This window comes from Macaca nemestrina, chromosome 7 (assembly GCF_043159975.1).
Source record: "Macaca nemestrina isolate mMacNem1 chromosome 7, mMacNem.hap1, whole genome shotgun sequence".
In the NCBI taxonomy this organism is placed as follows: Eukaryota; Metazoa; Chordata; class Mammalia; order Primates; family Cercopithecidae; genus Macaca; species Macaca nemestrina.
The window spans coordinates 77,244,335-77,269,068 of record NC_092131.1 but is presented as its reverse complement, the minus strand read 5'-3'; the positions used below and the strand labels follow the sequence as shown (position 1 = coordinate 77,269,068).

General features: G+C 33.6%; 1 protein-coding gene across 7 annotated transcripts in view; it reads right to left on the bottom strand.

Annotated features, from left to right (window-relative positions):
* Nucleotides 1-24,734, bottom strand: part of LOC105477932 (striatin 3) — a 141,819-nt gene that overhangs the window by 24,207 nt on the left and 92,878 nt on the right. For 4 of the 7 annotated variants that reach the window (XM_011734799.2, XM_071100369.1, XM_071100370.1 and 1 more), the window contains exons 7-13: nucleotides 24,457-24,598; nucleotides 18,531-18,641; nucleotides 8,219-8,359; nucleotides 3,004-3,137; nucleotides 1,501-1,676; nucleotides 1,271-1,318; nucleotides 542-663 (exon numbers count right to left, since the gene is read on the bottom strand). In XM_011734799.2, the coding sequence (XP_011733101.1) occupies nucleotides 542-663; nucleotides 1,271-1,318; nucleotides 1,501-1,676; nucleotides 3,004-3,137; nucleotides 8,219-8,359; nucleotides 18,531-18,641; nucleotides 24,457-24,598 (874 nt within the window). The remainder of the gene's footprint in view (nucleotides 1-541; nucleotides 664-1,270; nucleotides 1,319-1,500; nucleotides 1,677-3,003; nucleotides 3,138-8,218; nucleotides 8,360-18,530; nucleotides 18,642-24,456; nucleotides 24,599-24,734) is intronic. The other 3 variants (XM_011734801.2, XM_011734800.2, XM_011734802.2) reach the window with 3 other exon arrangements.

The window sequence follows — 24,734 nt, the reverse complement described above, 5'->3', positions numbered from 1 at the left end:
ATTTGAACACAGGTACAGGTAGGTGTTTCTGTAGAACAGATTTCTAAAAGCTCCATTTGTAAGTCAAAGGAGGTTTCTTTTCTTTTTCTTTCCATTTTGAAATTAAAAATGTTTTTGTATATAAGAGCTAAGAATAACAAAAAAATTTTTTGGCTCCAAAAAGTTTTAATGATTTACACCCTTGCTGTTGGTTCCACTGTCTTTTGCTAATATTTTTAAAATATATAAACTATTTCTTAAGTTCAAAATTTTGTTACTTAGATTATATTTTGTTTCCTTCTTTTTGTTCCTACTACCTAAATTAACACTTTAATTAATATACTTTTTTTAACAACAGAGAAAGTATCAATTCATAGGCTTAAATACCCATGGCATGACATTTTCTAATTTTTCTCTTTAATAAAGCAATTTATTAGCAAATGGAAGAACAAAATGAGGTGACTAACATAGGTTTAAATAACCTTGTAATCCTATTTGAGGTATTTACTTTTGTCAGCTCCATTCAGTTAAAAAAAAAATACATTTTGATCCTTTTACTTACCATACGTATCATATGGATCCACAGTGGGACTCGGCATATTCCACCACTGGATGGTAGCATCAATACCACCGCTGAAACACTGTTCTCCATTAGAACTAATAGCTAATGACAGAACAGGGCCACTATTGTAGGAAGAGAGAAAAAAAAAATTACTGATAAATTCCAAGAAGAAACTCAAGTCTCCATTCCCCCAACCTCTGAATTTATGTAATATCGAAAAACTGTTTTAACTGAACATGTACATATGAATGGTACTTTTTTTTTTTTTGGAGACGGGGTCTCACTCTGTCGCCAGCCCAGACTGGAGAGCAGTGGTGACCTTGGCTCACTAAAACCTCCGCCTCTCAGGTTCAAGCGATTCTCCCACCTCAGCCTCCTGAGTAGCTGAGACTACAGGCGCATGCCACCACGCCCAGCTAATTTTTGTATTTTGTGGTAGAGACGGGATTTCACCATGTTGGCCAGGCTGGTCTTGAACTCCTGACCTCAAGTGATCTGCCCACTTCAGCCTCCCAAAGTCCTGGGATTACAGGCGTGAACTACTGCATCTAGCCTGAATGGTACTATTATATTCATATTTTCACCAATACAATTATTAAATAGCTATTATTCAAGTAATACATCTTTTCTAATATAAAACATTGAGAAAATTACAAGGTTTGAGGACTGATAAATAATATTTAATAATAAGTATGATTGTTAATTAAATACCAATTCAGTAAAACTTACATGTGGGCCCTAAATGTGTAGATAGGCTCTACATCTAAAGAGGCACTCCTAAAAGAGGGGGAAAAAGGGTAGGGGAAGAGAAGGCAATTAAATAACTATAAATCACTGGTTGATATTAAATAGTCATTAGATCAAATGTGTGCATTAAAGATATGCAACACTAATGAGGAATAATTACTTATATTAGCAAAATTAGAAGAAATACACCAGGCTAACATTAAAATACTTGCTTTTTGGCAGGAACTGTTTTTTGCAGGTTCCAGAGTTTCAGGGTATGGTCCTCAGAAGCAGTAACCAGCACAGGTTCTACAGGATGAAAAGCTAATGCCCGTACTCCATCAAAATGGCTACGTAGTGTATACTTGGGATTCCATGTCTTTCGAAAGGCATCTTTATTAGCAGGCAACTAAAAGGAAAGAGCACAATATTTAGTGGTGAAAGTAGTAAACTGGAAGGCATGTGGAGTGTTTATTCGTTTCTTTTTGGTGTGTTTAACACATATATTTAAAACTGTTTGGCTAAAATGTCCAGTGGAAATTTAATGTACCTTTAAAACTTTCTAAAAAAACTTTATCATTTAATAATAACTCAGAATAATTTCATTTGCCTTACAAATAGCCTAGATCAAATGCAGAGTTCTTTAGTCTGTTTATACCTATCAAGCTAAACCCAAAGCTCCTATTAAATGTCAGATGAGAACAAAATCATCATTGCTACCATTGCTGCAATACTTTACATGAAAAATAATTACATATTACAAATATCCAACGGTACAGTATTAACAGTAAAGTCATTTAGGAAATGTATAACGTGAAATTTTTAAAGGCAGCAAGTTAAGGTACTTTCTGAAAGTCTGAACTAAAGACCTTTTAAGAATATTTTTATCCCATTTTCATAATTCTTGGTATTGACAGAGGTTTATCTTTTTACCTTCACATTTCTCCATCTGTAAAGACAGGCTGTGAAACCACTTCTAAAGCAGTCAAAAGTTTACTGGAATTTAGTTGCTTATGTATTTACAAAAATATATTAATGAGAATAATCCAGCCCACCAAAGGCTGTCTCTAAAAAGCATGCTAACGTTAACTATAAAATGTAGAAAAAGAAATTCATTATAAAAAGAAAAAAAATTGCTGAAAAACTGCAATTAACAAAGATCTAACAGGTATAGTTAACTCTCAATTGAAATATTAATATCTAGAAAAATTAAATCCAAGACAAGTTTCACCTCTAACACTGGACTCCCTATCCCTTCCATCCACTCCCCATCCCTCTAATGGAGTTAAGTATTCAGGAAATGATGCAAGCTAACTTTAAAATGTTTAGAAACTTTAAAATATTTCCTTAAGAAAATAAAAGTTCAAAAATAAAACATGCTTTTTAAGAAGTATTCTGAAGGCAAATAAGTGATTCAGGTTATTTTTTTTCTTGTTAACACCAAAATATGGCTTAATTTGAGATAATTGAGAGTTGACTACTCAAGATGTATTTATTGACCAATATATTAATCATCTCAAACTTCTAGTTAATCCACCAAAATACCTAAAACAAAATTTAAATACCACAAAGAAAGTAGTTATAAAAGAAAAACTACATGTCACTTCAAATCAACACATTGACACAAACTTATCTTTTCCATGCACCTTGACATTAATTCTGTTTTATAAGTGATTCCAAAAAATAAGGAGCCTTCTATTAAATCATTAAAAAATTAAAAATAAAACTGCACTTACATCATAACTATAGTCTGCATCATTTGTTACCGTCAAGTCTGCAAGGTCTCCAAGGCCCAGTACACTTAACAAAACATCATCAGAACCCATAATAAATGACTTGCCTCCTCCAGATGGAAACGTTATTGGTTCAGCTATAAAGAACAAAACCGCTTCTTAAATGCTGAAAAATCATACAGTACAAGACAATATTGTGGGGAAAATTTAAGCACTTAACAGTTACAATATTCAGTAATATAATTAATTTTTATTTTCCCACTTCTACTCAAAAAATCCTGTTACTAAGCAGTGTTAAACAAATGTGTTGGAACTGTGGTGTAGTAACTGTCCACAAATAAAATGTGCACTAGATATATTATTCTGGGGTGGAAGTTGGGGCACAAAAGCTTTGTCTAAATCTCTTATCACTTCAGTACAATTATAACTATAGTTTACATGTTAAATAAGAAATAGGACAAATTTTGATTAAACAATGGAGTTAAATATCAGATTTTTGCTATTCATGGGGGGAAATCTCTACCATGGACCTCAAGGACCTCAAAGTAGTCATACAGTATTTTTTAAATGTTAATAGGTTGTTGCTAAGTCCTTTTGCTTTCTAAAGAAGTACTAGGCATTCTAGTCCCTGATAAAAACTAGTACAAACACTGAAATGTAAATGGTTTACAGTCAGCTATATACTATATCAGTTCACTAGAATGAAGCTTTAATTGTTCAGATTCCTTCAGTAACAGCAATGGTCTAGGAAAAAGTTCTTCCACCAACAACGTCAGTTTCCTTTCTATAAAGAGGTTAATCCATGTGGACTTCAGAACATCTTCCAGCTTTATTTAATTAATTAATTTATTTATTTACAGAGTCTTGCTCTGTCACCCAGGCTGGAGTACAGTGGTGCGATCTTGGCTCACTGCAACCTCCACCTGCTGGGTTCAAGCAATTCTCCTGTCTTAGCCTCCCAAGTAGCTGGGATTACAGGTGCCAGCCATCACGCCCAGCTAATTTTTTTGTTTTTAGGAGAGATGGGCTTTCACCTTGTTGGCCAGAATGGTCTTGAACTCTTGACGTCAAGTGATCCACCCACCTCGGTCTCCCAAAGTGCTGGGATTACAGGCGTGAGCCACCGCGTCCAGCCTGTCTTCCGGCTTTAAAGCTTTGACTATGATTTTTATTTTAATGTCCCATTCTAGTTACCATGACATTCTAAAATGAAGCAACTAATCTTGACCACAGAGTTTTAATTTCTGATCAGATGTGCCATTTCAATTTCAAACTAAACTCAGGTTGAGCTTCACTTAGATTTCTTGACTATATCATGTGCATTATTACAGCTTTTCATGTTAATATTAGCAGTTCGAATTATTTAAAATGTGTTTTCCTTTCTATACATACTATTAACCAATTAAACTCTGCCATAATTGAATAACTATTATCTAAATATTTTGTTGTAACAGTCATAGTTTAAGCAACAACCTTCAATATCATTTCAAATGCTTTGAAAGCAAAAACTTAACATTAAGGTAACAAGGGAGAAATACTCAAATCATTATAATATAAAACTCAATATATTAAAACACACTTAAAATTCATGAGCAAATTTAAAAGGGAAACATTATACAAAAAAAATTAAGCTGTTTGTCAATTTTTAAAAAATTCCCATGAAAAATGATATAAATATGCTACAGGAAACACAAGAGCTGTAATGAAACTTGACAGTCATCACTAATACTACTGGAAATAATTCTGAGAAGATATAATTCATATATGTATACTACGGCAAAATAAAATTCATCTTTATTTAAAACATGTTATTTTATTATTTTATCTATCAAAGTAAGCTATATAATCTGACTCAAATAGGGTTCTAAAATGCAGCTCTGATTCAGTTACTTGATCTAAAATGAATCTGAAAGCACCTGAAAGAAAATATATACATAGAGATCCTAACTAGTATTTAGTTAATCTTTCAATTATGACACTTATGAATCTGAATAATCTGTAGCATTGATCTTTTCCTACAAATTATTAGCATGCAGTTATTGGCAATACCAGAAGCAGCTATAAACTATAAAATCAATAATTTAAACTTATGTTTAAGGATAAGTACATAAAAGTCATTAGATAACATTTACTCAAAGCATTTTTCTCTAGACAAAGAAATATTTTTACTTTAAGCTCATAATTTGTTTCTAAAATGCCACAGTTCTTCCCACTCACAATTATACAAACATTCACTGACACAAAGCCCAATAAAATAACTTTAACGTAACAAATCATTTTGCAGGACTATCTCTGATCAGCCACTGACCAATTTAGGAGCATGTGAAGGTTAGTGTATGGATGTTAGTTTTACTCGCGTTTTGGATTAATTGTACTTAACAAAAAATTAGTATTATACTCATTTCTAATTAATCATATGACCACATTTCTATCCTTTTCTCTATATACACACATATATTTCATGACATATTTATGTAGATATTGCAAGCTATTCTGCTTACTCAGTATTTATTTACATATATATGTGTAAAACTTCTTCTACACTATTATCTCTGCTTTCCATATTACCCATCACTGTGGCATATGGTAATCCCAGCAGCCACTCATTTGTTTACCCTTATTTCCCTTCAGATGGAATTAATTTCTATCCTAAAAATTCATTTTATTAATGGTAATATAATTACCCATAGTATAAAAATGTCATTAGTAATTCAAAGAAAAATATAATTATTTTAACCAGCCTAAAAAATTAGTTTTGGTATCTTTTTTTTTTTTTTTTTTCTAATAGAGACAGGGTTTTGCTATGTTGCCCAGGCTGGTCTTGAATTCCTGGGCTCAAGTGATCCTCCTGCCTTGGGCTCCCAAAGTGCTGGAATTACAGGCATGAGCTACTATGCCTGGCCTAGTTTTTAATTTAATGATGGAAATTATAAGACATTTTATTAGGAGGCCTAAGAAGGATTTCATCAAGTAATATAACAATACTAGTATAATGGGTCTATAAAATATAAGGTTTTTTTCAGATTTTTATAACTAATCTTCCTTTTGATGGACACTTATCATGAAGGAAACCTGTAGCTCACATACTGAACTCTTTTTCCCAAGAACTTAGTCCAGGTTACAGATTCCATTTATACCAGCGGCAATGTGATATGTCTCAAGTCTTTAGTAACAACAGTCTAGAAGATTGTAATGTTGAAGTACCACTCCTAGAAAACAGACATTGTTCTTTACAAAATGAGGTAGGACATGGACTTCAAAAGTAAAGAAGTAAGTTGGACAGTGCCACTGAAAATAAAGAGATTATGTACTCCAAAGCTGCCTTCTTAGCTTGAAGTCAAACTCACATCTCTTTAAATAACAAATTCTAGTAAGATCGACACTTCAAAAACTGTAATGAAGTTCACACTTATCAAATCTCTCCCCTCGCCCTCCTCCCAGCATCAAGAAACAGATCACTGACCTATATTCTTTCTTTAAAACACACACATAACACATAAACAAACACACATAGAGAGCTCTAAGCTGGTTTTTGTGTAGAGTGTGCCTTGATTGGCTTTTACCATAAGTCATTGGTTTGAAACATTTAAAAGGGTTCACACTGCTAACATGGGTTTGCCTTAAACTGCAAAACTTGCAGTTTAAATGTACATTAATTACAAAAATTTTAGCAAGTTGTGCTATGCATATTTGGCAAAACAGACCAAAAATGAAGCAAAATCATCACTAAATGCATTAAAAAAAAAATGGAGTTGCTATGTGTAGTTTAGAAAATACTTCTAAAATAAAACAGGAATATATCTCAATAATGGAAATGAGATCTGAAAAAATTAACAGACACTATTTTATTTTTCATTCTAAAGTAAAACAGGAATATATCTCAATAGTGGAAATGAGATCTGAAAAAATTAACAGACACTATTTTATTTTTCATTCATTTTGCTTTGAATGACTGTTATTTTAGTGATTTTTTTTTTAAGGTGAGTGAAGTAAATGGTAAATTATGAGAGGGAAAAAAATGCAAAATTATTTAACTGTAAGGAAACTGTGCCACTAGGGAAATCTTAAAAGGGAACAAGATGCATTTAAAATTTTTTGACTGGGACATCAAACAAATCCTCTTTACACAGCAAAGGCAATAACATCAATGAAATTTAATATATATGCCAAATTACTGTATCTCGTATGTCACAATAATCTTTGGTTAAAAACTCAGATTCAATACTTATAAACATCTAGACTTAGAGTTATAAATGATTCAAGTATACCTATATATCTTTGGCCAAAATCAATTTTGGAAAAAACGTTTAAGTAGTACTTTCATTTCCTACACATTTCTAGTTTAGGCAAATTTTATAAAATTCATTACTAGGTAGCATATACTTGCTACCAAGTTAAAGAATAATGATACTGCCTTATTCTCAAAGGATTAATTGAGGCAACAGTTACACATATTTTTTAAAGTAATACATATTTAAAGTAACAGGTTGGGCACTGTGGCTAACACCTGTAATCCTAGCACTTTGGGAGCCAAGGTAGGCGGATCACTTGAGGTCAGGAGTTTGAGACCAGCCTGGCCAACATGGTAATATTCTGTCTCTACTAAAAATACAAAAAACTGGCCAGGCATGGTGGCATGCACCTGTAGTCCCAGCTACTTGGGAGGCTGAGGCAGGAGACTCGCTTGACCCCAGGAGGCGAAAGTTGCAGTGAGCTGCACTCCAGCCTGGGCAACAGAGTGAGACTCAGTCTCATGGAAAAAAAAAAAGAAAGAAAGAAAGAAAAAAAAAGGTTCCAAGCACAATGCCTGGCACCACAGTTGTCTTCTAGTAAGTGGTAATTATTATTAGCTGCTAAATTTAAGCAATAAGACAAAATGAGCAGCTTTTTCCATATGTATTATTTTAAGTTTGTTTTTTAAGTTACTATTTTCCCATTACTGGATCTGTAGTTAAAATTAAAGAAAAGACTCCGAATTCACCTATGATGGAAACAACTCCTCCTCACATTAAAAATGAAAACAAAATATGAAGAAATAGAAGCCAGAAATGTCAAAATCCCTAAATTAATTACATCAAGAGCTTGCCCAACACCTTCTCTAAAGATCATATAAAATGATCATCAACATTTTAAACAGTAGCCTAGTTGCAATATTAAGATGTGATTTGGATTTAAGGTCTTCTGAAATGTAAATAAACATGGTAGCTAAATTCTGTACCTTCCTCTGCTCTTGCACCTTCATGATCAGTCATTCTAGTAGAGGCTGACCTAGACTGATTAATGATTCCTGAAGGGATGTGGGGCAGCTCATCATCTCCCAGATCAGCTATCATGTCGTAGAGTTTTGTCCTGTTGGCCCCTGTAAATTAATGTCAGCAGTAGAGGTTCATTTAATGGCTACCGCTTGACTTGCCAGCAGCGTCTAAAACCAGTTCATTAACAAAACAGACTATTAAGAAGTCTCAGTTATTAAAATATCAGAAAATTAAAGATGTCTTCCATTTTCCATACCATCCCCCAAAACACATTGAGTTTAAATATTTATTATTTCTGTGGAGAGAGAGATATATATAAAGATACATATATGTATTACATATGTATCTCTCTCTAAAGATATATATATATCTCCATAGAATACTTTAGAGAGAGTTCTTTAAAGTTCTGTAAACTCACAGACACAGAAGGTATCATTAAAACAAAGGAAAATTTTGGTGTTTAAGGTTAACATTTACCAGTATAAAGAATAAAATAAGGGCTTTTCAACATAATTCACTGTTTAAAAAAGTTAACAAAGGAATAAGTACAAATAATTTTTATGAGGGTGCAACAAACGATTAACTTTACCTGGTGTTTCCATGGATATTTTCCTGCCATGTTAGTACAAATTTGTATTAACAAATCATCCCCAATTTCTTCCAAAATGTTTTTCTCATTTTTCCCAAATCTGAAAAACCTGATTTATCCATGAGATAGATCTCTGAGTTTCTCATAATGATATGAAAGTCAGCACTGTCATAAGCCATAAATGTAAGGGAAGAATTTTGGCTGTTGCCTGGATAATTCAGGCCAAAACATATAAAACTCAAAAGCTTCTGTAGTATTGTAGAATATTCTTTAACTCTGAACTTTAGAAATAGCAGAATTATTTATTTTGAACCATATATTTTGAAAGAAAACAAGTTTTAAGAATGTCAGAAAAAAATACTTTGAAAAGACAATGCTTTATAATCTACATAAGTTTAAAAAAATAAAATAGGTAAGTCCAAGGTCAAACATTATAACCTTATATTTACTAACGTCATCATTAATGGATGTTAAGTTCACTGTGGCTATCTGAGTGTAAGTAACTCTAAGAACTATTATCCATCTATGTATCCTTAACAAAATACCAGACAATTAGATGGTAAAATTTAGTGGAAATAGGTGGACTTTTAAATATTTATTGGTCCTATTTTACAGTAATTCCTAATTTCTTAGAAATGCTTAAACAACTCTACTTCTGGATTAGGTAATATGTTATGTAGTCTGAATTTCCTAACTAATAATAATGAAGAAACTCAGTGTTACCTGAGGATTTTCCCCCACAGAGAAATGACTGTAAACAAATTCTCCAATAAACAAAAAACTGTCTACTAGATATCCAACCACCAGTTAAATTCAATGTAAAAGAACATAAACATTATTCTTTCTCAAAAATAGCTCCCATTTGTATCTTTCCCACTTGTATGACTACCACCATCGTTTGTTTAATTTCGCTTCTTAAAAATCTGCAACCATATCTTAATTCTTCTTCAACTTGTAAAATTATAAAAGGGTGGGGGCTTTTTTTAAAAAAGAATCTTCCTTTAAAGTATTCTCCAAGTTTATCTCTCTATTGACTTTAATCAAGGCTTTCAACCTTATGAATTACTATAACAGACTCCTAATCGGTTCTTCTATCTCTGAGCTCCATTTACCTTCAATCACATTAATATACTACAACTAATTTTCCAAAATTATTACATTTATTATATCTCCCCTCACTGAGAAATCACAAGTAGCACTTCAACACTCTGGATCAAAGTTAACTAAAATCATGTACTTAACCTTTCATGTGCTTTATGATCTGATCCTATTTTTTCTACCCCATCTTATCTTTTAATGATCCACAATACAAACTCCCTCCATTTTCCAGTCAAAGCAGTTTCCATATGTAGTTTCAGTGTTCACTGAGTTTACTTCTGCCATATTTTGTCATATTTGTCCTCACCCATTCTCAGAAAGGTGAGAATGCTTTCTACACACACACACACACACACACACACACACACACACACACACTTTCTAATCTTCTAACATGCACCTCAGCCTATCTAAATTCTACCCATTCCTCCACACCAGTTTCATCTCTTCTGTAAAGCTTTTGTTGATCTTTCAATGTTCTCTTATTTGTGTGTAACATAAAATGACTTTATTAAATACTACCTTGTAAATAATTTCATTATATGATAGTTAATGTGAAACATAATAAAGCCTTGACAAAGTTTTGTTACAGATTATGTAAAGTCAAAATCTTCCTGTACACATGAACTGGAAGATACAGAAGGGAAAGAAATTAGGAGCTATTATGGAAGCTACAGTTCAAACTGAGGATCCCAAATTATATAATATTATTTACATACTATAGCCAGATAGTTTCAGTGTGACACAGAGCCAAGTTGAGGAAATGATGAAACTTCCCTGCTCTAATCCTAGTTTCTCAAACGCTGCCAAAAGATGACAGCAGATTTCACAATTTAGTCTTTATTGTGTAGAGCATCTTTCAACTGCAAATTTAATGTCTTCATTTTCTTTCTAAATCTATCCAATATTCTAAATATAATAAACGCAACAAAACAATTTCAAATAAAAAATGTGATGTCTTATCAGCAATGAGAAAACTGTAGGGGTATAATAGGATACTAGACAATATTAATATCAATATTTAAAGGCATATTTGAAGGCCCATTAAGCACTAATTAAACAAAAACTGAAATTTATAGAAGTACAAATACTTTTTCTAATTCTTACAGCAAGAAAAACTTTTATTTTTTAATTTTTATTATTATTTTTGAAACAAGGTCTTGCCCTGTCACCCAGGCTAGAATGCAGTGACACAAACACGGCTCTCTACAGCCTTGATCTCCTTGGCTCTTGACCTCCCGGACTCAAGTGATCCTTCCACCTCAGCCTGCCCAGTAGCTGGGACCACAGGCACGTACCACCAAGCTTGGCTAATTTAAAAAAATTTTTTTATAGAGACAGGGTCTTACCATGTTGTCGAGGCTGGTCTTGAACTCTTAAGACTCAGGCAATCCTCCTACCTCGGTCTCCAGAGTAGCTGGGACCACAGTCATGTACTACCACACTCAGCTAATTTTCGTATTTTTTATTTTTGTAGAGATGGTCTCACCATGCTGCCTAGCCTGGTATTGGCTGCTGGGGTAAAGCAATCCTCTCTCCTAAGCATCCCAAAGTGCTAGGATTGCAGGCATGAGCCATGGTGCCCAGCTAGAAAAACTTTTCTACTACTGTGAAAACAACCCACCTATTTCTTAACAAATAGAAAGTCCTATATAAATGCATAATCCTCTAAACGGACTGACACAATGAAAAATATACTAATTATGCCACGTGTAAGCCAAACTACAGACTACTGTTACGTTTTCAAATTCCACTCTAACATGTACACGCTCATGCCATGAAATTTATCTTCCTATGCTATCACTGTAAGTAAAATAGTACTTTTGAATAAATCTAACATTTTCCCTTTCTCAAATAAGCCCTCCCTTTGTTGATCAACTTTTATATTCTGAAGCAAAACTGTTAGGAGACAAACAATCTGGAAAAGATAAGCTTATTTAGTTAAGTAATGTTTGCTAGATCTGTTCTATTTTCTATAATTAAAGCTTTCACACAACTGTTGTCTTAAATAAATACGAGATCACAATAATAAGAAAAAATAACTTCAGCTGCAAAGTGACTCTTCAGTTTTAAAAAGTGCACTGATTAAAGAGTATCAATCTGATACATTCTGATCCTAGGCAAAACACCTAAGTTATTTTCTTGAAAGAAAAAAATCCCGAGTTAAAGGACATGAATAGTTTATTTTTAAAGAGTGAAATCGGCCAATTTTGTTTTTGTCTTTGAGGGAGGAGAGAGAATATAACTATTCTGTGAGCTCTTCGAAATAGTACTATGTGCTAAACCGAAGTAGCTTACTCATCACAGATAATTTGTAGTGTGAGCAAAGGTGTTTTTAAAAGCCTACTTAAGAGTAATTTCTTCTTAAATGTATTCAAATGCCTAATTTTGGATATCTGGCTTCAAGTCACACTTTAAAAAACTGGATTTCCTGTTGACAACATGTTTTCTTGGATCTGGAATAGCAAACGACAAATATTAATAAAAAACTTTAAAAATAAAAATTAGAAAATGACTCGGGGGAGCTCACTTATGATTTTTAAGAAATGCTGAAAAAGTTACAAGACTTCCTCCTTTTCAAATGTATTGATACTCAGGCCAGAAGGTGCATAGCAATTCTGCAATGCTAGTAAAGGAAAGAAGGGAAATGGCAAAAAAAATCATATTCTATACATAGAAGAGACAGAAAAGTTAGGATAAATGAGAATAATTAAGAAAATTAAGATAAATCCACTCACTAAGAACCAGGAATGCAAACACATATTCCCAAAATGTGAATTTTTTAAAATGGGGAAAGCCTATACATCTTTTCAAGAAAGGAAATGAAAAAATCTTTTATTGGTAAGTTTAAATTTTATAGGTATAATATAGCTTAAAAGTAACAACAGGCTATAAGAATAACTGCTCCTATCAAAGGAAAATACATTATTATAATCCACAGTTTAAATTGTCCATGTTGAAAAGGAATAACAAATACTAAAGAAAGTCTTAAAAGATTTTTAGCCGCTTCTAACTAAAGCCTCCGTATTTCAGATGCTTCGTTCACACTGTGTGATTTTTAATCACTGATTTACATGTTTTTACTAAGATATAAAATACAGCATAAATGGAGACCTTAAAAAGTTAGAATAATGCTACCAGCCCAACATTTTTACAAAAGATTAATTCACTTCAAGCTCCTCCCAAATTACAGAAAAGAGAAATTATTAAAAAGTGAAAGAAAACTGAGTTTTAGCTTAGATATTAGTATTGCATCAATGTTTACTTCTTGATTTTCATGACTGTACTATGGTCATACACCAGAATGTCTTTGTTTAAATACATACTAATATATTTAAAGAGCAACATGTCTACAACTTAGTTTTCCGATTAAAAAAAAAAAAAATTCCATGGCCAGGTACAGTGGCTCATGCCTGAAATCTTTCTTTTTTTTTCTTTTTTGAGATGGTCTCCCTCTGTCGCCCAGGCTGGAGTGCAGTGGCGCGATCTTGGCTCACTGCAACCTCCGTCTCCTGGGTTCAAGTGATTCTCCTGCCTCAGCCTCCCCAAGTAGCTGGGACTACAGGTGTGAGCCACCAGTGCCCAGCTAATTTTTTTTGTATTTTTTGTAGAGACAAGGTTTCACCATGTTGGCCAGGCTGATCTCAAACTCTTGACCTCAGGTGATCTGCCTGCCTCGGCCTCCCAAAGTGCTGGGATTATAGGCATGAACCACTGCACTCAGCCTCACGCCTAAAACCTTAATGCTTTGGGAGGTTGAGGTGAGACGATCACTTGAAGCCATGAGTTTGAGACCTGCCAGGGCAACATACAGAGATCCTGTCTATTAAAAAATGTAAAAGTTAGCCAGGCATAGTGGTGCACACCTGTGGTCCCAGCTACTCGGGAGGCGGGAGTGGAAAGACTGCTTGAGCCCAGAAGTTTGAGGTTGCAGTGAGCTACGATGTGCTACGGCACTCCATCTGCAGAAGCAGAGAGCCTGTTTCAAAAAATAAATAAATAAAAAAGAATATATTTACAGAAAGGAAAGGGAAAAGCAAGTGTGGTAGTGTTAACATTTGGTGGGCGAAAAGTGAAACCTGGGTGAAAAGTATATGGAATTCTCTGTACTATTCTCACAAAATTTTCTTAAGTCAGAAATTATGTCAAAATAAAAAGTTAAAAGGAAAAGAAAGCTTAACCCTGTGAAGCCTGAGACCAAAATAACTGCATGAAGCCTCTTTAGTTTCATGGTATTGACTCTTAAGAGTATTAATAAGATAAAGTACATCTCAATTATATTGTATATCTCACTTAGTGAGAAGGAAATACTGAAGTGGGTCTACATTCCAAGGCAAGGCTGTCACTTTTAACCCCTTTTCCTCTTGCAGGGGGCAAGGTAAAAAAAAAAAAAAAAAAGGAAGAATGGGATGCAGTGAACAAGCTGGAAGACACAGAAACTTTAACTTAGTACTTGATTTTAGAAGCCTTTCCATTTAAAAGTCAAATCTTGAATGGGTCTTTACAAAGTTAAAAAGTCAGCATTCTTGCCATTTTTCTCTTTCCCTTCCAAAAAAAAAAGAAAAAGAAAAAATACTGGATTACATCTGCTGATTCCATATGGTAAAGTCAGCAAATAGTTTTCTTCCCTCTAAGACGCTGCGGTGAAAAATCTGTAGAAGCTTATACTAATTCAGTAGGTGTGACTTATTAACAAATTCTGGAATAAAGAAAAAAATCAAGGTTGGTAAATGTATACAAATTTACATTTACATAGGTAGAATAAGTTCTGGTTCAATTACACAGTAGGGTGACTATAGCTAATGATAACATATTCTATATTTCAAGATAGCTAGAAAAAAAGGGTATGAGTGCTATAACCACAAAGAAATGATGAATATGCTAACTACTCTGATTTTCATTATTCAATGTTTAAATATATTAAAACGTCACACTGTGTCCCATAAATATTTATAATTATGTGTCATTTATAAGCAAAAAAAAAATTTAAAGAAATCAAAAGGCTACAGATAATGAATTATTCTATCTTGTACAAAGCTACATAAGGAGAACATCAGAATAACAACATGGACTAGATAATAGAAATGCTAAGAAATTCATGAATTACCTTTTCATGTAAAATTATATCTTAGTATTAACACGATGAGTTATTTGAATTAAGATCATTAGAAGTTTGCGATCTATAAACAGAAAAAAAAGTTTTTACTTTCTTAAACTCTATTTTCATGGCAAGGATTCAGAGCCAACATTTTCACACTGAATTCTGTATTCAAGAGCAAAAATTTTTTAATTTACAAAATTTCATAAAGGAAGTATAAAAAAGAAACATAATTTATTTCTGAATTATCTTTCCTGAGACACTTTGCTAGAGACCTTATCCCTATATCTACTTACATTAGTAGCCTTAAAGACAGTAATACTTAAAAAATGTTTAAAAATTAGAAACAAATCTACAGGTTTAACTAATAGAAGCTAAGTTAAATCCACAAATATTGTATTTTAAATGACTGTGAAACATTAAGAAATAATGAGTTAAATTACAACAATAATATTCTAGTTAAAATATTAAGAAGGAGGTTTTGTGTATATAGACTTTTAAGAAAAGATGGATGAATATATGCCAAATAGTCTCTGAGTGGTAGGATTGCAGGTGATTTTTATAGTTTTTCTTTATGTTCCTGTATACTTCTTATATTATCTGAATAACAAGCATGTGTTGTGTTGATGATTATATAAGCAAAATTCATTTTTTTGAAAAAACAGATATAAAATCAAAATTAAAGTGGAATGGGCTGAATAACAGAATACCCATCTAGATAGTAAGATGTTATTGAGACATGTAAGCCTTAAGTTATGAATTTGGGGTCTCCAGGTACTGATTCAATAAAAGAAGTTCACTTTCATCCATTTCACATACTGGGTTCCTCTCTGTTGTTTGGAAAGAAAAAAAAAATCACAAACATATACAAAGGAATTATTTGCTGACATAAAATGATGTTTTCTATGATGGTAGTAGGCAAATTATAACATTGTGTGTATTAAGGTCCAATTAAAAAAAAACATAAGGCCGAGCATGGTGGCTCATGCCTATAATCTCAACACTCTGAAAAGCTGAGGTGGAAATGGCCTGAGGCCAAGAGTTCGAGACCAGCTTGGGCAATACAGAGAAACCCCATCTCTACAAGAAAATTTTAAAAATAAAACATTAGCCAGGTGTGGTGGCACGTGCCTATAGTCCCAGCAGCTACTCAGGAGGCTGAGGTGGGAAGATATCTTGAGGGCAGGAGAGTTCAAGGCTACAGTGAGCTATGATTTGCAGTACTGCACTCCAAACCGGGTTCTAAAAAAATTAAAATTTGTATGAGGGGTTAAAAATTCAGCTTTAAGGCCGGGCGCGGTGGCTCAAGCCTGTAATTCCAGCACTTTGGGAGGCCGAGACGGGCGGATCACGAGGTCAGGAGATCGAGACCATCCTGGCTAACACGGTGAAACCCCGTCTCTACTAAAAAAAAATACAAAAAACTAGCCGGGCGAGGTGGCGGGCGCCTGTAGTCCCAGCTACTCGGGAGGCTGAGGCAGGAGAATGGCGTAAACCCGGGAGGTGGAGCTTGCAGTGAGCTGAGATCCGGCCACTGCACTCCAGCCTGGGCGACAGAGCAGACTCCGTCTCAAAAAAAAAAAAAAAAAAAAAAAAAAAAAAAAAAAAAAATTCAGCTTTAGTTTATCTGTTTCTAATATTTCTTAAACATACTTAAACATACTTTTTTAAAATAAAAATATTTTTAAGAAAAGTTTAAAAGCAACAACTAAAAAAGACCTTGACTTACATCTTATTTGCAGACCTCAATAAGATATAGGTCTAGTCATAGTCTATCAGAGGGGGAAAATGGGATACTTCCATCTTAAATTAGAAGCAACGTTATCTAATATTTCCAAAAAAAAAAATCTTTAGCAGATTAAGCCAGTTTCTGATACTATATATAAAATAAGCAATCCACTAGTAAAATGAACCACTTTATTTCCTTAAAAAAAAAAATTAAACCCTAGGCCGGGCACAGTGGCTCATGCCTGTAATCCCAGCACTTTGGGAGGCCAAGGCAGGCAGATCATGACGAAGTCAGGAGATTGAGACCATCCTGGCTAATGTGGTAAACCCCTGTCTCTACTAAAAATACAAAAAATTAGCCAGGCATGGTGACACGTGCCTGTAGTCCCAGCTACTCAGGAGACTGAGGCCGGAGAATCGCTTGAACCCAGGAGGCGGAGGTTGCAGTGAGCCGAGGTTGCGCCGCTGCACTCCAGCCTGGGCAACAGAGTGAGACTGCGTCAAAAAAAAAAAAAAAAATTAAACACTAAAATTCTAATGTCATTTTGTCTATTCTAAAATAAGTCAATCATGTAAACGTACTTTTATACTCAAAATGCTTGCATTATAGGCAAATGATGTTAGAACTAAACACAACCCTAGCCCAGTATCAAATGTTTTTAAATACAATAAGTTGTTCACTATATAGTCTTTTAATTCACATGCAATAACAAAAGCTATCATAAAGTTATAAAAGAAAATTGTGTAACAGGCGAAACCCCCAAAACTTCACTTATTAGCCTCCACAGTAAATGAAATCACTCAAAAAAGGTTTTACTGAAAGAAACTCGCACATGTTTCTATTATACCTGCCATTTTATATATTAATGTATTTGTCACCAAAGAAACACAAAAAGAATGTCTGTATCATTTTTGCCTTTTTCTCACACTATTTTCTCCTTTATATAGTCAACATGTTAGACTAGGAAGGGTCAATGGCCAGTTGAAAAGAGTCCCAAAATAAGTTTCAAGTCTCTCTAGTTAACAGTCATAGATCTGAAGATACTTTTATGTAGCAACTTTTAAGTTTGCACCACCAAATGGAAATGAATTGCTACTTTAAGAGAGGTACTGTAGCGGATTTATATTTTAATAAGTAAATTGGTTAATATACAACACAGTGAAAAATACATCCAGGCACCAAGACACCCAGCAATGACTAAACAAACCCTACTGCCACCACTAACTTCCCACTCCTGGTCTCCACAGTAGCCAAAAAAAACTACCCAAGAGATTCTTCTTGCTGCTGCTGTTGTTTGTGGTTGGATTAAGACCAGAAAGCAGAAACTACAGAAAGGGCTTTCCTACTCACTGTAGGTAAGGATTCCCAAACTAAGAAATGTAACCTGGATATGAGTTGTTTATAGCTATACTCTATGTATCAAAAATGGAGAAATTTATACTTTTCTCCCTTCTGAACAAATTTTTATTTTTTTATTCCAATGTCAATATTCCTAACAATTTGGTAAAGTTTTTAAAGCTTAAAAACAATCCTCAAAATCTTTCCTTTACCCTTCCCATATATTTTAAATGATTTTCTACTTGATCGGTAACACATCCTAAATTATATACAAACAAATTTCAATTATACAACAGACAAAGTTTAAAGTTAGTTGCCCCCTTTTTGAAACAAAAAATCAAGTTACACGAAAAAACAGAATTGAAGAATTTTTTTCTTAATTATTGGTATACAAAAATTATAATAGTCAGAATCTGCACTTACTCTTCACCCCTTTCTTCCCCTTTCGTTCCTTCTTGTACTGTTCCTTCAGTTTACTTATTAGTCCCTGGTCTACATCCCAAACCTCAGCAGTTGGGGAGAGGTCATCTTTATCTACATGCAGCATATTATTAAAAGAAAAAAAATCAGCAGTTGGCAATGCAAGCTGTTGGCAGTAAACTGTTATAGCTTTACATAATCATAAAAAAATGTACTAATAGCATATACTCAAAATACTTTAAAGGTGCAGTCTCAATTCTGGTATTCACAACTCAAACTCTAAATGCCCATGTCATAAGTTTCTAAACATTTAATATCAACAGTTAAATAGTGCTTCATTTTCATGAACCACAAATTTGAAGGTTATCATTCATTCAATAGACTGACATTAGAAATCTAAATAAAAATAGATCACTGCATCTTTATAAAAATGTTAATAAAAAATTATTCAGCCAGCATCATAAAAGCAAATGAATGAAATACATGCGAACTACTCGGAAAAGTGCAAGCTAGAAAGTTAAGTGCTGTTTCATTGATGAAAATATTCATGCACCTTCTGTCATACTGATTCTGCATGCACAGGATTAACTGTACTAATGGAGAGGCATTCTAGTCCAATATAATACACATAAGTTGAAAAATACAATGTCTTGAATAATCCATACAAAGCATTCAGAAAGTCCCACCTCTGCCCCCACCCACCCAAATAGTTCAACATCTCATTACCTTCTTCCATTGGTCTACAACTAAGATTAGCAAAAAAACAAAAACAAAACAAAACAAAACACAAAAAAACAAAACTCAAATTCCACTGAAGAATTTTTTTAAAATTGATATTTTTTTCAGGATAAAAGTAGTGATCAGCATGGAGAAGTGAAAACATACATTGCTGTACATCTGCTAAAGCTACATCAGCTATTTTAGCTGAATAATAAATCCATATTTAACTAAATACTTGTGCCTGAGAAAATTTACTCATAGTCAACTAGAGGAAAAACAGCACTAAAAAGAGGCAGCATAAAAATAATTAAGTCTTTGAGACTTATTTTAAATATTGAGGATTTTTCCTTCCTTTGTGTGGTTTTAAAACAGCCATGTTATAAGGAAGTTTAACATCCTGACTTGTTAAGTTTTTGATAATTCAGTATATTCTGGCTCACAAGTTTTATAAGAGCCACACTAGGCCTCACTGACTTAATCTATAAAGTAGACATAAAAAGCTGTTCTCTTCCTTTATAGATTGTTATACGTACCAAACTTAAGAAATTCTCATATTTGAATGGCACACAGAAATGCAAATATTTACTGTACCTTGAGTTTTTCCTGCTACAATTGTCATAACTTTTTCCCTGATGGTTAGACCACCTATGATCACAGGTGGTCAGTATGTGAAAAGCTAAATCCTAAGCTTTAAATTAATTTGCTAACTTGAATTACTTGAAACTAAGTTACTCATGACTAAAACTTACACCTAAGATTATCTGTCAAATCCACAAATTGTAATGCTATTTGTAATACAGTTATAAAGAGAAAATTCACTTTACTCAATTCACATGCACTCAAATCATGAAGTTTCCTGAAAACTACACTGCATCAGGAATCCTTCTGTAAACTTATTGAATATACTAAGAAAAACGGGATCTCAACAATTAATCATTTGCACTCATCTTAATGAAGTTAACAATTCTTAACTTCAACTACTTAAAGCAAGACAAATTGATACATTATGAGCAAATATTTTTTAAACCTCACAGAGACCAAAAAAACTTATGTTGTATAAAGGTTATATAGGAAATCAGATAGAAGAGAAAAATTTAATAAGAGCCAAACAGTTTTCTAAAAGACCTGTGTAGAGAGAATAAAACTGTGAACAGCTCTAATGTTGACAAAGAGAGTGGAGTGAAAATGCATAGAGAATAAAAAAAAGGATAAACTTAAGGAAAAAATATTACTTGCAAGATAATCTCAAATCTAGAAAACAAAAGTAAATTTAGGCAGTGCAAAGAACAGGTTGGTGAATGCATATGTGCACAAACAACATCCTGAAACTTGCCTGGTAAGTAACAGCTGTTTGATATTGCTTATAAGAAACAGATAAGAGCAAAAGGGAAGAGGCAGCATAATCTTCTACATATTAATCCTGTTTTTAAAAAATCTAGGGGGAAAAAATACCAAGAAATGAGGTTGAATCATTTACGGTAACTTTTATGTCTAAAAGAAAACACAAATATGCATAAGAAAGTTGACTCCTGACAGCTCAAACCCACAAAAACATGAAATTCTACTATGGCAATTCTGATTACCAAAGCAGAGGAATTATACACATCTATTAACTGTCGCATAAATTTGTAACTAACTTTATGCATATACTTATACTTTATCCATTATACTTAAGTACAAACATTCAGGTGCTAATTGTATTTTGTAGTTCTATAAATCTCTACAGATCAGTTTCAAAGATAGGAGACAATAAATGAACAGTCTTAAAATGCCTAGTCTCCATGAAAGAAAAAGCAAAATAGAAATGCCAACTATTGTTTTTGATAATTAGAAGAACTAAAAATCACTAATATTAAACTCAGACTATCTAACACAGATGACACTGAAAAGAGAGTTAGAAAGCTTGCCAAAAGGCAGTGGTTTCATAAGATAAAAAAAAATTCAAAGTCAGAGATAACAAACTGTCGATTGCTAATATACAAAATAAAAACTAGATTCTCTAATGTAAGGACTACAGAGTATGTTTCATTAAGACAAGACTTACATTTTAAAAAAATCAGTGCTCTTTTACTCAATAATTCAAATCTGGGCCGGGCATCGTGGCTCACACCTGTAATCCCAGAACTTTGGGAGACTGTGCGGGTGGATCACCTGAGGTCAGGAGTTCAAGACCAGCTTGGCCAACATGGTGAAACCCTGTCTCTATTAAAAATAGAAAAACTGGCCGGGCATGGTGGCACACGCCTGTAATCCCAGCTACTCTGGAGGCTGAGGCAGGAGAATCACTTGAATCCGGGAGGCGGAGGTTGCAGTGAGTCGAGATTGTTACATTGCACTCCAGCCTGGGTAACAGAGTGAGACACTGTCTCAAAAAAAAAAAAAAAAAAATCTGAAAGCTACCACTTTCCTATTTATAAATATATTCAAATTTTTAGAAAACGAATTCCATAAATATAAAGAGTGTTTGCATATTCATCGTCTTTGCTTTGGAAAAAATGACTATGACATCTTGTTGAGTAAAGATGAAGAACTTTGGAAACACTGCATAAATCACTTGACAGTTTTCATTTCTCACAGAAAAAAACTATTTGAACCATCTTGTACTTAAATGAGTTATTTTCCTTCATCAAGAACTTAAAATGTTTTAAAGATAATATTTCCGTCTTGTCTGGAAGTAAGAGACCTTTCCGATTATTTCCACTTAACACAGGAGACACCGGCACTGTCAAATAATGATAGTAAAAAGCAAAGTATTGAGAGTTGTCTTAAAACTCTGCTCTACAATCAAAAGTCTTCAGAAAGAAGGACCAATCAGTTGTACATAATATGGGAACTATTATCAAAGAAATAATGCCATTCCATACCAATTACATTCCTGAATTTTTTCTTTATCCTTTTGACTAAATTTCTAGCAACTTTAGGCTAAGGAAACAGGAGTAAGTATGTGTCAAGATTTAGCTAAAAAGATACTCGATAAATATTTTGATCATTTTCTTTTTAATGAAAATAATCTAAATGTGCATCATAGGGCTCTGGTTAAATAAAATCATGGCACATTGTTGACAGAATGTTATCCAGCTATTAAAAATGATGCTGATTGGGCATGGTGGCTCATGCCTGTAATCCCAGTAGTTTAGGAGGCCAAGGCAGGCAGATTGCTTGAGTCCAGGAGTTCAAGACTAGCCTGAGCAACATGGCCAAACTCAGTCTCTACCAAAAAAAAAAAAAAAGGCAAAAATTAGCCAGGTGTGGTCACACGCCTGTGGTCTCAATTATTCAAGAGGCTGAGGTGGGAGGACCCCTTGAGCCTGGGAGGTGAAGGTCACAGTGAGCCAAGATTGCACCATGGCACCCCAGCCTGGGCAACAAAGCGAGATCCTGTTTAAAAAAACAAAAGGGGGGATGCAGAAGAACCATGTATTAAGTGAAAAGTGTGCATTACAAATCAACATTGAGCAAACTCCTTATTTTACTAAATAAATAAATATATATACACATGCTTATAAAAAATATTCATCTTCACATGTATTTGTAGGTTCTAAGTTTTCTAAAACACACTTGTATTACAAAATAATTATATATTTATAAAATTACAAAACAATCAGGAAAAAAGCAATACTTTTGAAATTACTGGAAAAAGGTATTTCCAACACTGACTGTCTGCACAGAGAAGCTAAAAGAAAAGTTAAATATTTTTACTGTTTCTCCTGAGCAATGCTGATTTTGAAGAAAGGTACTCTTCTAAAACACAATCATTTTCAAATAAGTACAAAAATGTAGTCTAGAAGGTAATTGTGGAGTTTTCTCATGTTTGAATTAATGTGTCTCTTCTATTTCCATTTAGAAGAAGAAAGAAGTGAAGGTCTGAAAATAATGCTTAAGAACTATAATAAGAAAACTGGTGGCAAAATTCAAATCTTTTAAGTACCTGATTCATTTTTTTATATCAAGATAATAAATGTACTATATATTAGGTTTTTTCTCTCTTGCTATTAGCAATATTTGGTTTAAACACATAAATGAGGCATCTTTTAAAAGCCAAGTGTTTGCTATCAAAGTAGTTTTAAAAAAAAAATCTAGTGATTATTCTTCTTGCTTGTAATTAAGCAAAACTTTGATGCATTAAAATAACCTTCTCCAGGTTGGGCACGGTGGCTCATGCCTCTAATCCCAGCACCCTGGGAGGCCAAGGCCTGTGGATCGCGAGGTCAAGAGATCGAGACCATCCTGGCCAACATGGTAAAACCTCGCCTCTACTAAAAATACAAAAATTGGCTGGGTGTGCTGGTGTACACCTGTAGTCCCAGCTACTCAGGATGCCAAGGTAGGAGAATCACTTGAACCTGGGAGGCGAAGTTGCAGTGAGCCAAGATTGCACCACTGCACTGCAGCCTGGCGACAGAGTGAGACTCCATCTCAAAAAAAAATAATAATAATAAAATAAATAAATAATAACCTTCTCCAATAAAGCTCAGTAAACACACTTTGTTCTACCTACCAGACAACATGCCGATATTAAATGAGGAATGCATGAACATATTTACTAGGAAAAACATTAAGGACGTCAGCTATTCATTTAAAGTATTTTTTACACTTATTTTACCTCCTAATGGGGTTTTTAACCATGTACAGATAGAGAATGGTTTTCTCTTAGTTATGGCTGAATCATTATTAGCACAATGTACCACTTCCAAAGTTTAGGCCCTAACATTTTGCACACTGAATATTATAGGTAATAAAGTGTAGTATCTTCATTAAATTGTGCTCAATATAGAGCTATAATTCAGGATGAGTAGCTTTATTCTTTCTTAGTAATTAGTCAGATAACACTATATGGACATACTGAGTGTTAAATCTTCCTAAATCTAGAATATCAAATTAAACAATGGGAATGTTCAAAACTGAATACATACATTTTTAAAAATCTACTAAAAGGAAAGAAATTGGATTTCCAAATCAATTAAATGCTTCAACTTTAAATCCAAATTCTAAAAATCAAAATCCACCAAAAGCCATATATATTAAAGTTTAGTCACCAAATTTAAATAAATTGGTACAAAATACGTTGCTAGTATTCAATACCACTTCCCCTTGCTCTCAGTTTAACTGCCACCATAAACTGATACACACATTCCACATAAAATATTTAATAATAACCCATCATTAAGGGCTAGATTTCCTCCCACCCCCTATTTCTTTATCATCTTACCCCATTCTGTGCCATCCCCCGAACTCCGTGCTTCTCCAGCTCCTTCACCATCTTCAGCAGTCACTAAAAAATCAAATTCTTTCAGTGCTTCCTCAGTATCAGGATCGTCAGTTAGGTCGGCAGCTAAACCTTCATTACCTATCTGTAAATAGAATATAAACCAAGAATTACTTTTATCCTAAATGGAAAAGGGATGCTTTAGTATCGTTACATAACTACATTTACACACCCATTTTAAAATTACTTGGACCCAAAATTTTAGATTTCCCATGTAATTC